This window comes from Salmo trutta, chromosome 16, assembly GCF_901001165.1.
Source record: "Salmo trutta chromosome 16, fSalTru1.1, whole genome shotgun sequence".
Taxonomy (NCBI): Eukaryota; Metazoa; Chordata; class Actinopteri; order Salmoniformes; family Salmonidae; genus Salmo; species Salmo trutta.
This window is the reverse complement of record NC_042972.1, coordinates 29,422,505-29,436,389: the sequence shown is the minus strand read 5'-3', so window position 1 is coordinate 29,436,389 and position 13,885 is coordinate 29,422,505. Positions and strand designations below refer to the sequence as shown.

Below are 13,885 nucleotides of genomic sequence, written 5' to 3'. Positions count from 1 at the left end.
CATACACGTGATTAGCAGATGTTATTGGTCACATACACGTAATTAGCAGATGTTATTGGTCACATACACGTGATTAGCAGATGTTATTGGTCACATACACGTGATTAGCAGATGTTATTGGTCACATACACGTGATTAGCAGATGTTATTGGTCACATACACGTGATTAGCAGATGTTATTGCGGGTGTAGACAAATGCTCCTCTCTCCTTCATTCCTTTCTCCAGCATGCTGACAAGCTGTCAATTTAGTGAAATATGTTTCATTGTGAAAACATGTTACTATCAATGTTCACGAACAGATTTCACTTGGTTCCCTAAATTTAGTACTGGGTAGCTGCAGGAACAGGGTTGGAGAGCACATGGCATACAGAGTTTGGGAGGAATAACACCTGTCGGGGCAGTGAGAGCACGCTCCTCAAACAGGAATATCACCTGTCGGGGCAGTGAGAGCACGCTCCTCAAACAGGAATAACACCTGTCGGGGCAGTGAGAGCACGCTCCTCAAACAGGAATAACACCTGTCGGGGCAGTGAGAGCACGCTCCTCAAACAGGAATAACACCTGTCGGGGCAGTGAGAGCATGCTCCTCAAACAGGAATATCACCTGTCGGGGCAGCGAGAGCATGTTCCTCAAACAGGAATAACACCTGTCGGGGCAGTGAGAGCATGTTCCTCAAACAGGAATAACACCTGTCGGGGCAGCGAGAGCATGTTCCTCAAACAGGAATAACACCTGTCGGGGCAGTGAGAGCATGTTCCTCAAACAGGAATAACACCTGTCGGGGCAGTGAGAGCACGCTCCTCAAACAGGAATAACACCTGTCGGGGCAGTGAGAGCACGCTCCTCAAACAGGAATAACACCTGTTGGGGCAGTGAGAGCATGCTCCTCAAACAGGAATATCACCTGTCGGGGCAGCGAGAGCAAGTTCCTCAAACAGGAATAACACCTGTCGGGGCAGTGAAAGCACGCTCCTCAAACAGGAATAACACCTGTCGGGGCAGTGAGAGCATGTTCCTCAAACAGGAATAACACCTGTCGGGGCAGTGAGAGCATGTTCCTCAAACAGGAATAACACCTGTCGGGGCAGTGAGAGCACGCTCCTCAAACAGGAACATCACCTGTCGGGGCAGTGAGAGCATGCTCCTCAAACAGTGGTTGATGCGTGGAGTGAAATAAGTGTTATATTCATATCTCAGCTGCTCATGAACTAGCCTACAGCCTATGGCATAGAGCATAGCCAGATAACATACAGCAGGCCAACTATTCTGTTCTTCTGAAATACATGTTCCTCATGTCATGTTTCTTTAGACCTGCCTAAAATAAATCATGGATTTGTGATTGTGTATATTAAATTGACTTATTATACTTTTTAAATGTAGATGCTCCAAATGCCCTCATCGTCGGCTTGTCCGTGTGGAGGCCTGGAGATGCTAAACGAGTATGTTAATTAACGGTCAATTACCGTGAGAACGTGAGTCTTTTGCATGACAACAACCGGCTGACAACATTTCATGACCACCACAGCCCTAGTCGCAAGTTCAGTTGTACTTCCTGTGACGGAGCTATATATAGCCCAACTGCAAAACCCAGAGAAAACATCTTCCTTCATGGGCCTCAATGTGTTCACAGCCTCACAACATAGACAAGATGATACAGAAACACACACTGCTAAAACATTTTTTTTAAATGGACACACACAGAGATACAAGCATTAACACACACACACACACACACACACACACACCAAAAAGAGCAGTGCTTTTTGAAGTTCATGTGGACAGGGAGTGATACTGACGATAGCACCAATAAAACGCAGTGTAACACAATAAGAAACATCTCCAGTGGAACACAATAAGAAACATCTCCAGTGGAACACAATAAGAAACATCTCCAGTGGAACACAATAAGAAACATCTCCAGTGGAACACAATAAGAAACATCTCCAGTGGAACGCAATAAGAAACATCTCCAGTGGAACACAATAAGAAACATCTCCAGTGGAACACAATAAGAAACATCTCCAGTGGAACACAATAAGAAACATCTCCAGTGGAACGCAATAAGCAACATCTCCAGTGGAACGCAATAAGAAACATCTCCAGTGGAACACAATAAGAAACATCTCCAGTGGAACACAATAAGAAACATCTCCAGTGGAACACAATAAGAAACATCTCCAGTGGAACACAATAAGAAACATCTCCAGTGGAACACAATAAGAAACATCTCCAGTGGAACGCAATAAGCAACATCTCCAGTGGAACGCAATAAGCAACATCTCCAGTGGAACGCAATAAGAAACATCTCCAGTGGAACGCAATAAGAAACATCTCCAGTGGAACGCAATAAGAAACATCTCCAGTGGAACGCAATAAGAAACATCTCCAGTGGAACACAATAAGAAACATCTCCAGTGGAACACAATAAGAAACATCTCCAGTGGAACACAATAAGAAACATCTCCAGTGGAACACAATAAGCAACATCTCCAGTGGAACACAATAAGCAACATCTCCAGTGGAACACAATAAGCAACATCTCCAGTGGAACACAATAAGCAACATCTCCAGTGGAACACAATAAGCAACATCTCCAGTGGAACACAATAAGAAACATCTCCAGTGGAACACAATAAGAAACATCTCCAGTGGAACACAATAAGAAACATCTCCAGTGGAACACAATAAGAAACATCTCCAGTGGAACACAATAAGAAACATCTCCAGTGGAACACAATAAGAAACATCTCCAGTGGAACACAATAAGAAACATCTCCAGTGGAACACAATAAGAAACATCTCCAGTGGAACACTATAAGAAACATCTCCAGTGGAACACTATAAGAAACATCTCCAGTGGAACACACTGTGGAAACAGACTGGATTTACTGAGGTGATGTGATGCAGCGCGAGCTGCTATAGTAGGATGAGATGGGAGTGTACCATTCTCTTACCTCTGAACTTTTTGGGGGGGTTGTTCAGGTCCCCTGTGTCGGGCTGTACAACACAGCGGTCATCTACCAGCCTGTGGAGGGAAGAGACAATGACGCATGTCAAGTCAGAAACACACAGATAGTGGACCACACACCCTTCACATGCAAATAAACATGAACAGTTTCAACATTATAAATGTGCACCAAACATACAAATCTGCGAGCACATAGCTTTCTTTATTTTTCAGATATAAGCCGCAGGCTCCCCTTTCCACAAGGGTTATTGAATAAAAGCACCACGTACACCCATAAAAAGTACAGTTTTTTCATAACACTTAACCACAGAGCTCTGTTTATTTTGACTCCCTCAGTCACTATATTTAGACCAATCACATACTTGTGATTACACCATGAGGTTTCCTGTATTGCCGTGGCTCCTCTACAGTCCACCCAATTATGAGGAAGAAATGAGAGTGAGGATTAGCTGGCCACGGCTAGTGGGCGAACTGGCTAGCAATCCTGCCGGTGACAAATTTAGCTTTTTACTGGCTCATAATAACGGCTGCCTGGACCCCGGCCAGATACCACCTCCATCCCAGTCATGTTCCTGTGGAGTTCACACACACACAGTCAGTCGCACTACACATGGACCTGTCTGCACCAGGGATACACCGCTCTGAACATGACATAACACACTGAGGCTGCAGTCTACAGCGTCGACCTCAGCAGTGCATTAACAGCAGGGATACACCGCTCTGAACATGACATAACACACTGAGGCTGCAGTCTACAGCGTCGACCTCAGCAGAGCATTAACACCAGGGATACACCGCTCTGAACATGACATAACACACTGAGGCTGCAGTCTACAGCGTCGACCTCAGCAGAGCATTAACACCAGGGATACACCGCTCTGAACATGACATAACACACTGAGGCTGCAGTCTACAGCGTCGACCTCAGCAGTGCATTAACAGCAGGGATACACCGCTCTGAACATGACATAACACACTGAGGCTGCAGTCTACAGCGTCGACCTCAGCAGAGCATTAACACCAGGGATACACCGCTCTGAACATGACATAACACACTGAGGCTGCAGTCTACAGCGTCTACCTCAGCTGAGCATTAACACCATAGCTATACTGAGCATCTGATTCATATCATAGTAAGTTGTCAGAAAAGAGAACCTATGACGAGGGCTGTCATGACATTCTGTCAGCCGGTGGTTGTCATGGTCTCTGTCTGGTCTCTGGTCTCTCTGTCTGGTCTCTGGTCTCTCTGTCTGGTCTCTGGTCTCTCTGTCGGGTCTCTGGTCTCTCTGTCGGGTCTCTGGTCTCTCTGTCGGGTCTCTGGTCTCTCTGTCGGGTCTCTGGTCTCTCTGTCGGGTCTCTGGTCTCTCTGTCGGGTCTCTGGTCTCTCTGTCGGGTCTCTGGTCTCTGTCGGGTCTCTGGTCTCTGTCGGGTCTCTGTCTGTCTCTGTCTGTCTGGTCTCTGGTCTCTGTCGGGTCTCTGTCTGTCTCTGTCTGTCTGTCTGTGTCTGGTCTCCGTCTGTCTGTCTGTCTGTCTGTGTCTGGCCTCTGTCTGGTCTCTGTCTGTCTGTGTCTGGTCTCTGTCTGTCTGTGTCTGGTCTCTGTCTGTCTGTGTCTGGTCTCTGTCTGTCTGTGTCTGGTCTCTGTCTGTCTGTGTCTGGTCTCTGTCTGTGTCTGGTCTCTGTCTGTCTGTCTGTCTGTCTGTCTGTGTCTGTCTGTCTGTGTCTGTCTGTTTGTCTGTCTGTGTCTGGTCTCTGTCTGTTTGTCTGTCTGTGTCTGGTCTCTGTCTGTTTGTCTGTCTGTGTCTGTCTGTCTGTGTCTGGTCTCTGTCTGTCTGTCTGTCTGTCTGTCTGTCTGTCTGTCTGTCTGTCTGTCTGTCTGTGTCTGGTCTCTGTCTGTCTGTCTGTCTGTCTGTGTCTCTGTGTCTGTGTCTGTGTCTGTGTCTGGTCTCTCTCTGTCTGTCTGTCTCTGGTCTCTGTCTGTCTGTCTGTCTCTGGTCTGTGTCTGTCTGGTCTCTGTCGGGGGTCTGGTCTCTGTCGGGGGTCTGGTCTCTGTCGGGGGTCTGGTCTCTGTCGGGGGTCTGGTCTCTGTCGGGGGTCTGGTCTCTGTAACTCAGGGGAGGCAGTGAGGTTTCTTTCTGCTGCTGTCTCAGTCTGGGGGGGGGGGGGTCCAGGGATCCTCTAGCAGCACTAACATTACTAACCATCCACCCCCTTGTAAATCACATGTAAACGGTATCAAACCAGCAGTTGATGGCTTGTCTTCGCAAAATGGAATAAATATGTAATATAATCAATATATAGCCACAGCAATAAGTGAGTGACAAGGAGTGTGGCAGAAGCACATTCATTTAAAGACAAATATTTTTTTATTTAACTAGGCAAGTCAGTTAAGAATAAATTCTTATTTTACAATGACAGCCTACCCCGGCCAACCCATCCCCTAACCCAGACGATGCTGGGCCAATTGTGCGCCGCCCTATGGAACTCTCGATTACAGACGGTTGTGATACAGGCCAGGATCGAACCAGGGTCTGTAGTGACGCCTCTAGCACTGAGATGCAGTGCCTTAGAGCGCTGCACCACTCGGGAGCCCAAGTATTAATAATGTTATGGCATGTGTTATCAGTTACTGTGAGGAGTACAGTGCACACTATGCACACAGTGACAAGTAGCACAGATCTTGATAAAATGGACCAAAATACATAACATTACTAATGCAAGAGTCATACAGTATGACAGTCCCCTACATGTCATCTTGACCCAGAACAATAACCAAACCTGCATTGAATCCATTATGACTGAAGTCAGGTGAGATTGATGGAGAATACAATGGACAGCAGTGAATGAGAAGTTAAATTATGGAGAAGAAAGTTGTGTGTGTGTGTGTGTGTGTGTGTGTGTGTGTGTGTGTGTGTGTGTGTGTGTGTGTGTGTGTGTGTGTGTGTGGGTGTGTGTGTGTGTGTGTGTGTGTGTGTGTGTGTGGGTGGATGAGGATGAGGATGAGGATGAGGAGTTCTAGGACAGGGATCATCAACACAGCTGATAATTTTTCTTGAGCGGGTGGTCAGGGAGCCAGAACATATTTAGGAGACTCTAAATTGACAGCAAGAAGCCCAAACAGATATACCATTTAACTAAAACAATCATTTGAAACATTACTTCCATTGTATACGATCACATATCTGTAGTTAAGTGTGGGAATATTTGCTGGTGTTTTTATAGTCTAATGTCCAATTTGTATATATTTTTATTTGCTCAGAAAAGCAGGCCGCTAGTTGTAGGAGATTTCCTGTGGAGTGTGTTTACACGTTCTCACTGGTATTATGACCCTATATAAATGTTTTCTCTTGCTCACACACAAACATCTCTTATCATTGTGTGTCCAATATTGTCTATGGATCACCAACAGTCTACACATACAATACACAGGCTTCCTCCCTACCTTTCTCCCTCCCTCCCAGACATCTCTCGCACACAAACACACCTTATCATTGTGTGTTAATTAGTTCCCTATTTCCCATTCTTCCCAGTCTACATACCATCATGGTCATGGAGATACCCAGGACCAGACTACCACTTCAAAGGGCTTAGTTTGACCAGCTCTGTTCTTTGAGAAACGTGGAAATGTCATTTACCCTTCCAAACCACTCTGTATCAGTGGCCCACAGATGGCAGAGGGGCCCCTGAGCAGCACACAGCCCTGTGTGCCAGTACCTCCCTGCCATGATAACACTAACTTTCAGACTCCCAGGCCACACCACCTCTCCTGTGGTTCATCTCCACAGCATTCCTCTCTCAAACCCACACTCATCTATCTCACACCACCACTACAGACTAAAGTCCTTTATATACAGTGAGGGAAAAAAGTATTTGATCCCCTGCTGATTTTGTACATTTGCCAACTGACAAAGAAATGATCAGTCTATAATTTTAATGGTAGGTTTATTTGAACAGTGAGAGACAGAATAACAACACAAAAATCCAGAAAAACGCTTGTCAAAAATGTTATAAATTGATTTGCATTTTAATGAGGGAAATAAGTATTTGACCCCCTCTCAATCAGAAAGATTTCTGGCTCCCAGGTGTCTTTTATACAGGTAACGAGCTGAGATTAGGAGCACACTCTTAAAGGGAGTGCTCCTAATCTCAGCTTGTTACCTGTATAAAGGACACCTGTCCACAGAAGCAATCAATCAATCAGATTCCAAACTCTCCACCATGGCCAAGACCAAAGAGCTCTCCAAGGATGTCAGGGACAAGATTGTAGGCTGGAATGGGGTACAAGACCATCGCCAAGCAGCTTGGTGAGAAGGTGACAACAGTTGGTGCGATTATTATCAAATGGAAGAAACACAAAAGAACTGTCAATATCCCTCGTCCTGGGGCTTCATGCAAGATCTCACCTCGTGGAGTTGCAATGATCATGAGAATGGTGAGGAATCAGCCCAGAACTACAGGGGAGGACCTTGTCAATGATCTCAAGGCAGCTGGGAGCATAGTCACCAAGAAAACAATTGGTAACACACTACGCCGTGAAGGACTGAAATCCTGCAGCGCCCGCAAGGTCCCCCTGCTCAAGAAAGCACATATACATGCCCGTCTGAAGTTTGCCAATGAACATCTGAATGATTCAGAGGACAACTGGGTGAAAATATTGTGGACATTTGAGACCAAAATGGAGCTCTTTGGCATCAACTGAACTCGCTGTGTTTGGAGGAGGAGGAATGCTACCTATGACCCCAAGAACACCATCCCCACCGTCAAACATGGAGGTGGAAACATTATGCTTTGGGGGTGTTTTTCTGCTAAGGGGACAGGACAACTTCACCGCATCAAAGGGACAATGGACGGGGCCATGTGCCGTCAAATCTTGGGTGAGAACCTCCTTCCCTCAGCCAGGGCATTGAAAATGGGTCGTGGATGGGTATTCCAGCATGACAATGACCCAAAACACACAGCCAAGGCAACAAAGAAGTGGCTCAAGAAGAAGCACATTAAGGTCCTGGAGTGGCCTAGCCAGTCTCCAGGCCTTAATACCATAGAAAATCTGTGGAGGGAGCTGAAGGTTCGAGTTGCCAAACGTCAGTGGGCAAACGCACAAAATCAGCAGGGGATCAAATACTTTTTTTCCCCTCACTGTATGCACTGCAGAGCTTTGAAGGCAGTACCTTAATGACCTTCTCAAGTGTACATGAAGCTATGAATTTACCCTTAAAGGGATAGCTCCCTCCACATTGAAAGTTTGTCATGCATGTGCAGACCTCAAAAGTGCCCTAATGTCCAGGTGAGTTCATGTCCCATGGCATCTGCTGAGTAGTTGCAGCTATATTCCTCCATTCCAAATGATTGGGAAATATATAGGCACCATCTAAAATGATTACAATAGACCAGGGCAGTTCAATGTCTGGGGTCGGTCTGGGGAGGGCCAAAACACTTTTGGTTTTCATCCTTTCCTTCTAATCAGGGACTGATTAATTAACACCAGGTAGAAACAAAAAAGTGTTTCTGCACTCCAGGACCGGAATTGACCAGCCCTGCATTAGAAGACCTATGTGACCACCATTGCCATTCATTTGAGATGGTAAGTGATAATTGCTAAAGGAGGGAAGGGATAGGTGAACTTAACTCACCCCAGAGTGCTGATGAAACCGTTGGTGGAGCCCTCTGCATACAGAGAGCAGATGTCCCCGATGTGCAGAAAACTGGACATCTTATCTGACATGTCTCACACACACACACACTGGGCCACACCTGGAGGAGAGGAGAGGCAGGAATTTTACAACCATATAAAGAGAATCACAACACACACTTTAACGAATGACTATAGGGCCTGAGTTTTCCCAGACCTGGGCAGGTCACACAGTCAGGAATAACCGTAAGAGTGACATTTTGTGCATCTTCACTTTGTCAGGTCATCCTCCTAACCCTGTAAACTGTAAAGACATTACAGTCCTGCATATATAAATGACTGTTTATTTGCATTACAAATGAACAGGGAATCAAATCAAACTGGGGTAAAATTGAAACATGTATCTTGCCATCAGTGGATTTCAGTTTCCAACATCCACCTTGGATTTCCTTACATGACATTATTCTAATGGAGCAGACCGTTGGTTTCCCAGTTCTAATGAGGTGATTTGGAACAGAGGAAACCCGGAGAGAAAGGGAGCAGGAGGATTTGCATGGGGCCAGGCACTATCTGATGCTCCAGCCTGGTGTAGCTGGGTGAGGGGTAAACAGTTAATGATTAGGAGAGGCAGAGAGAAACAGGAAGAACATGCAGCTGTATGTAGTATACCTGCTCTGGCTATAGGGTGGAAGGAGTGATAGACCAGTCAGTTCACTGTGTTTTATTCTAACACTGATCCAGGCTGGGTTACAATCCGGGTTTGATTCAACCCCCTTTCAATTCAGGGAATGAAAATGGCCCTTACTTTGTATTGGACTTGAACTGAATTATTAAAGGACTGAACCCAACCCATATTAGAGTGGTTAGAATACAATGAATGAGGTCATGACTATTGGGGTGAAACGTGGTCTAGTGCATGGTTACTGTACTACAGGTGTTATAGTGCATAGTGAGTAAAGCAGTGTCCTGTGCTGTGTTGTTTAGAGCCTAGAGCCCAATCGATTTCCTGACCACTTAGTCTCGTGTTACCATACTCCCCATGTCTCGTTCACCACGAACAGCGAGGACACCTGGAAACCGAGGCTACAGACCACTTGACCTGGCCAGGAAAAACTCCAGACCCTAATTGTAGGCTGTCATTGGGGCTTAGGGCTTTTCCTGATCATGTGGCTGGTAAAGAAAAACTCCTGGAACATATTGTGCCTTTCAGAACTCAATGACAGAGCTCCTTCTGTGCAAGTTTAGTAGCCCATCTACACATATGCATTATTTGCCTACACTGCGACATCTTCCATGAGAGTACAGCGAGGTTGATCTTAACATATTTTTAGACCACTCATCTTCTAAACATACTCAAGGGAAAAAAACATGGAGAACAATTCACCCCATCATACCACCTCAAGACCACATAGCCAAACAATTAGTAGGCAACAGTAACTCATGACATAGGCTCCTGTAACTTATGTCCATCAACATGATGCCCAAGTCAATGGGTAAATTGTCAGCATCAAATCCATGACCATGTTTAGCCCATTTCAGGTTACCTTACAGGGTAGCCTACAAAATCCCTTCCAACTTCACTTAACTTCAACACATCCCGAGACGAGTTGCCTAATAAATCTGGCTCTGATACCAGTTTACTAGTCTCATAACCTTTCGAATCCGAGTGTGGAAGTCTGTCTCTCATCTCGGGAAAAAATGTGTTTCACCAGCGTCAGTGGAAAAAAATCATGACTGCCCGTTCATGATGACAGATACATTTCTGCGCTTCTTCCCTCACCACAAGTAATACATATTTAACAGGCGGGGATGCTACCCAAAACGGTACAGAGTTGTGCTAAACTTTACCTTCGCTGTGGTAAGTGTTTGGGAACGACGCGCACGGCTGGGTCAACGGGACAGCATTACAGCGATATACCGCTTTCAGCTCATCTATAGCACCAGATCCCGTTAGCGAGTAGAGTCCGTTTACTTTCCTTCTTTTTTTTTTTTTACCGCTAATCACCCTGCCATCCGTTCGTTTGCTACATGAGCGTTCGTCCCCGCTCGAAGATCTGTTGCCTAACAGAAAACACTGGTCTCTGGGAAATGAGGTTTATTGAATGGTTCTTTCGGATAAGTAACAAGGCCTAAAGCACATTTATGACTACAACTCCCACAGTGTGGTGGAGCGTTGCACGGAAACTTCTCCATCCAAACTTTAGACAAATTGCTGAAGGAAGTGACATTGAATTGATCAAGAAATGCACTCACACATACTTTTATGCCACACATTGATCAAGTTTGACCTTTGTTGATGGCAACACAATTAAGACCAATAATACATTATATACAAGTAGCTATGAACTAAATGTGTTATGAGTATCTGCTGCCTTGTACGGCTCGTTTACTCTAACGGGCATGTACACTACCAAGCGGTAAAGTGTCGCTTAGTCCGCCCACTGTGACTCGCTTGTGGGCGTGCTTGGCAGCATATAGCAGGCAGCATGTTCGAGTGTGCGTCAAGAATTCAGCATAGCAAGTTTGTAAGAAGGTCTGGTCATTAAATGAGTAAATAGTTCAACAGTAATATGCTTTAAAACGCTCTGGTGACAAACAAACTTTGCTGCCCTGTTTACAATTGTCCACATGGCTGGAAGAAGCTATTCAAGTAAGTATATACGTTTCGAAAATGGTAAAAGAAACGGTGTATTATTAGCTAACTAGCTAGCAGGGTAACTCAAATAAGTTGCTAAATGAGCTAGCTAGCTATCTAGCCAACTGTACATACTGTAAAGGTAGATAGATAGATAGCTAAGTTAAATATCACCAGCTACTAAACTTCATATTAGCTATCTATATTGATCACTGTAAAAAACAAACTCCAAATGCATTTGTAGGTAACTAGTTAACAGCCATGGAGGAGGGTGAAAGGATAGCAGCCCCAACTGTCAAAGTGAGGAGGCTATTCTGGATAGGGCAGGTACTTTTGCGTAGTTCCAGTCCCTAGGAGTGAGGATAGAGATAATAGTAACATAATATTCAGTGCTGTGTCATTTAATTACAATGAAGTCTGTTTCTTGTGGGGTTCTGTCCTCAGATAAAGAGGGCTATGAAAGCCTGTCCCAATGAAGAGCAGTGGTTCTCGGTCCTGGTGACTCAAATAGGTGCACATTTTTGTTTTTACCTTAGCACTGCACAGCTGATTCAATTAATCAACTCCTCAAGCGGTGTTTATGCATTCATTTGTGATGCTATCCTTGATATGACCTTATTGTGTGTGTGTGTGCAATGTTATGTTGATTTGTTATAAGGGATATTATACTTCAGTAATCCAGTTACCTGGTGAAAGATTATTGGAATCTGTATGGGTAGCTGGACAAGTAGGATGACTGACAATAGTGAAGGCGAACAGGTGGTCACAGGTCAGGTGACAGCGGAATGGATGAGACTGAGGCAGGAATTTCTGTAACCACAAAGTGGTATATTTACTGGGTAGTTTGTCTGTACTGCATAACAACGGAAACAGAATAACATAATCAAATTCAAATCAGAAAGTCAAATCATTCTCATTATTAACATGAGGTAATTCTGCAATACGGTTCCATAGGAATTGAATATGAAGCAGAATGGAGTCATTTAGGATCATCATAGTCATGAGAAGGATAATACATATAAATGTATCAGTTATTCATATAAATGTATCAGTTATTCAATCTATAATCTCCATCAGTTTGATATCAGAATTTATCAGATTAGCAAACAATTACGTTTCATATTTCATCCTGTCAGGTTTGTCTTCATATGTACATGTAATTTCATTACATATGAACCATATATTAATTGCATAATTGGCCTGAGATGATCTGTAGGGCTGTGATCATTAACCATTTACATAACACAATAGGTTTGAAGCATGCGCTCCAAGCCGCTCTCTGCGGTAATAACTGATGGCCCGGTCTCCCGATCGCAACAGATAGTTCAGATGAAATTATCGTCCATATTCCTACAGATACCTTGTAACTGGAGATTATTTCAAAACGATTGCCTACAGTTACTGTGTAGGGCACTGCAAGGTTGGGTGACCAGGGCCATCTGGGGCTGCCGCCTGGAGGAATTCAGGCGTGTGAAGGCTGTCCTGCAAAACGTCATGAGGATGGACATAAGGACCAGGAGGGGTTCTGCAGCTCACCACTGTGTGCCAGAGAAGAAGTCTGGTGCTCTGCAGGATGTTTCAAAGATGGGGTCCAACAATGCAGCAAGAGAGGAAATCTCTGTGCGGAGATCTTCACCTGCTACTTCTTTGAATGGGTGCTGTTCCCTGGCAACACCAAAGACTACACTATGCTACACCAAAGGCTCTTAAGAGCCATCCACATTGCAATAAGAGTATTCTTCCATTTACTTAGCGATGTCAACTGCTGTTATTCAATTCTGTTTCTCTCCCTTTGATTTCTACTTCTCAGGTTAGAGTGCTGTTTAGGTAAGGGTGTGATGTCTGTACAAAAACGAATTTAGAACAATTAGACATCCTATAACCCACACACACACTCATGTATCAATCTGATTGATGGATTGTATTGTGCAGTAAGCAGGCTCAGGTGTATAACTGTGGCTACTTCCACCTTCAAATAATAGGTAAGAGGGCCAACTATGGACAATAGTAAGACACTTCATTATTTCTATAACTACGCTATATTGTTTTTCCTCGTGTGTCCGTTCATGCAGCCACTTAGTGTGGACACCAGGTGAGGCCACACACACAGAGATTCCTGTTGAACACTGTCTCTTTAACCACCTTATTTTCTCAATAAGTCTCTCTCTCCTTCACTTCATCCCTCTCTCCCTAAATCCTCTAGGTTATATCAGCTGTGTCGGTGAACACCTCCCGCATCTGAACTGGCTACATACAGGGCACAGCATGATCAGAGGTGAGTGGTCACTTGGTCAGGTCAACAGGAAGTATTATTAAGGGATGCTTTACATTGAAATAGAGATGTAATAGTCCCAGAGTTAATGATCCAAGGTCAGTTTTGCATTTCACCTCCTGATGATTATGATGACTGACAGTGTTAGAATAATAAAAAAAAGAGGCTTAAACATGCTCTCTCATCTGTAGGTATGTTTTGATGTGAGAGAGGATGCCAACCCCCAGTCCCGTCATCGCCACCTCACCCGCTCTTAAGATAACCGTCGGGCCGACTGGGAGCCCAAGGCTGTTAGGAGACACCACTAGACACTATTATGTAATTGTGATGAACTGAGAGAATATTAGGGTGGCACTGTGATTCATTAATCATATGCTGAAT

At 44.7% G+C, this 13,885-nt stretch overlaps 1 protein-coding gene across 6 annotated transcripts in view; it reads right to left on the bottom strand.

Annotated features, from left to right (window-relative positions):
* The window catches only part of LOC115150503 (inositol 1,4,5-trisphosphate receptor type 1), a 169,048-nt gene extending 158,105 nt beyond the window's left edge, over positions 1 to 10,943 (bottom strand). For 5 of the 6 annotated variants that reach the window (XM_029693870.1, XM_029693871.1, XM_029693873.1 and 2 more), the window contains exons 1-3: positions 10,446 to 10,943; positions 8,599 to 8,719; positions 2,957 to 3,027 (exon numbers count right to left, since the gene is read on the bottom strand). In XM_029693870.1, the coding sequence (XP_029549730.1) occupies positions 2,957 to 3,027; positions 8,599 to 8,690 (163 nt within the window). In that variant the 5' untranslated portion in view covers positions 8,691 to 8,719; positions 10,446 to 10,943. The remainder of the gene's footprint in view (positions 1 to 2,956; positions 3,028 to 8,598; positions 8,720 to 10,445) is intronic. The other variant, XM_029693875.1, reaches the window with a different exon arrangement.
* Between the last annotated feature and the right edge of the window lie 2,942 nt (positions 10,944 to 13,885).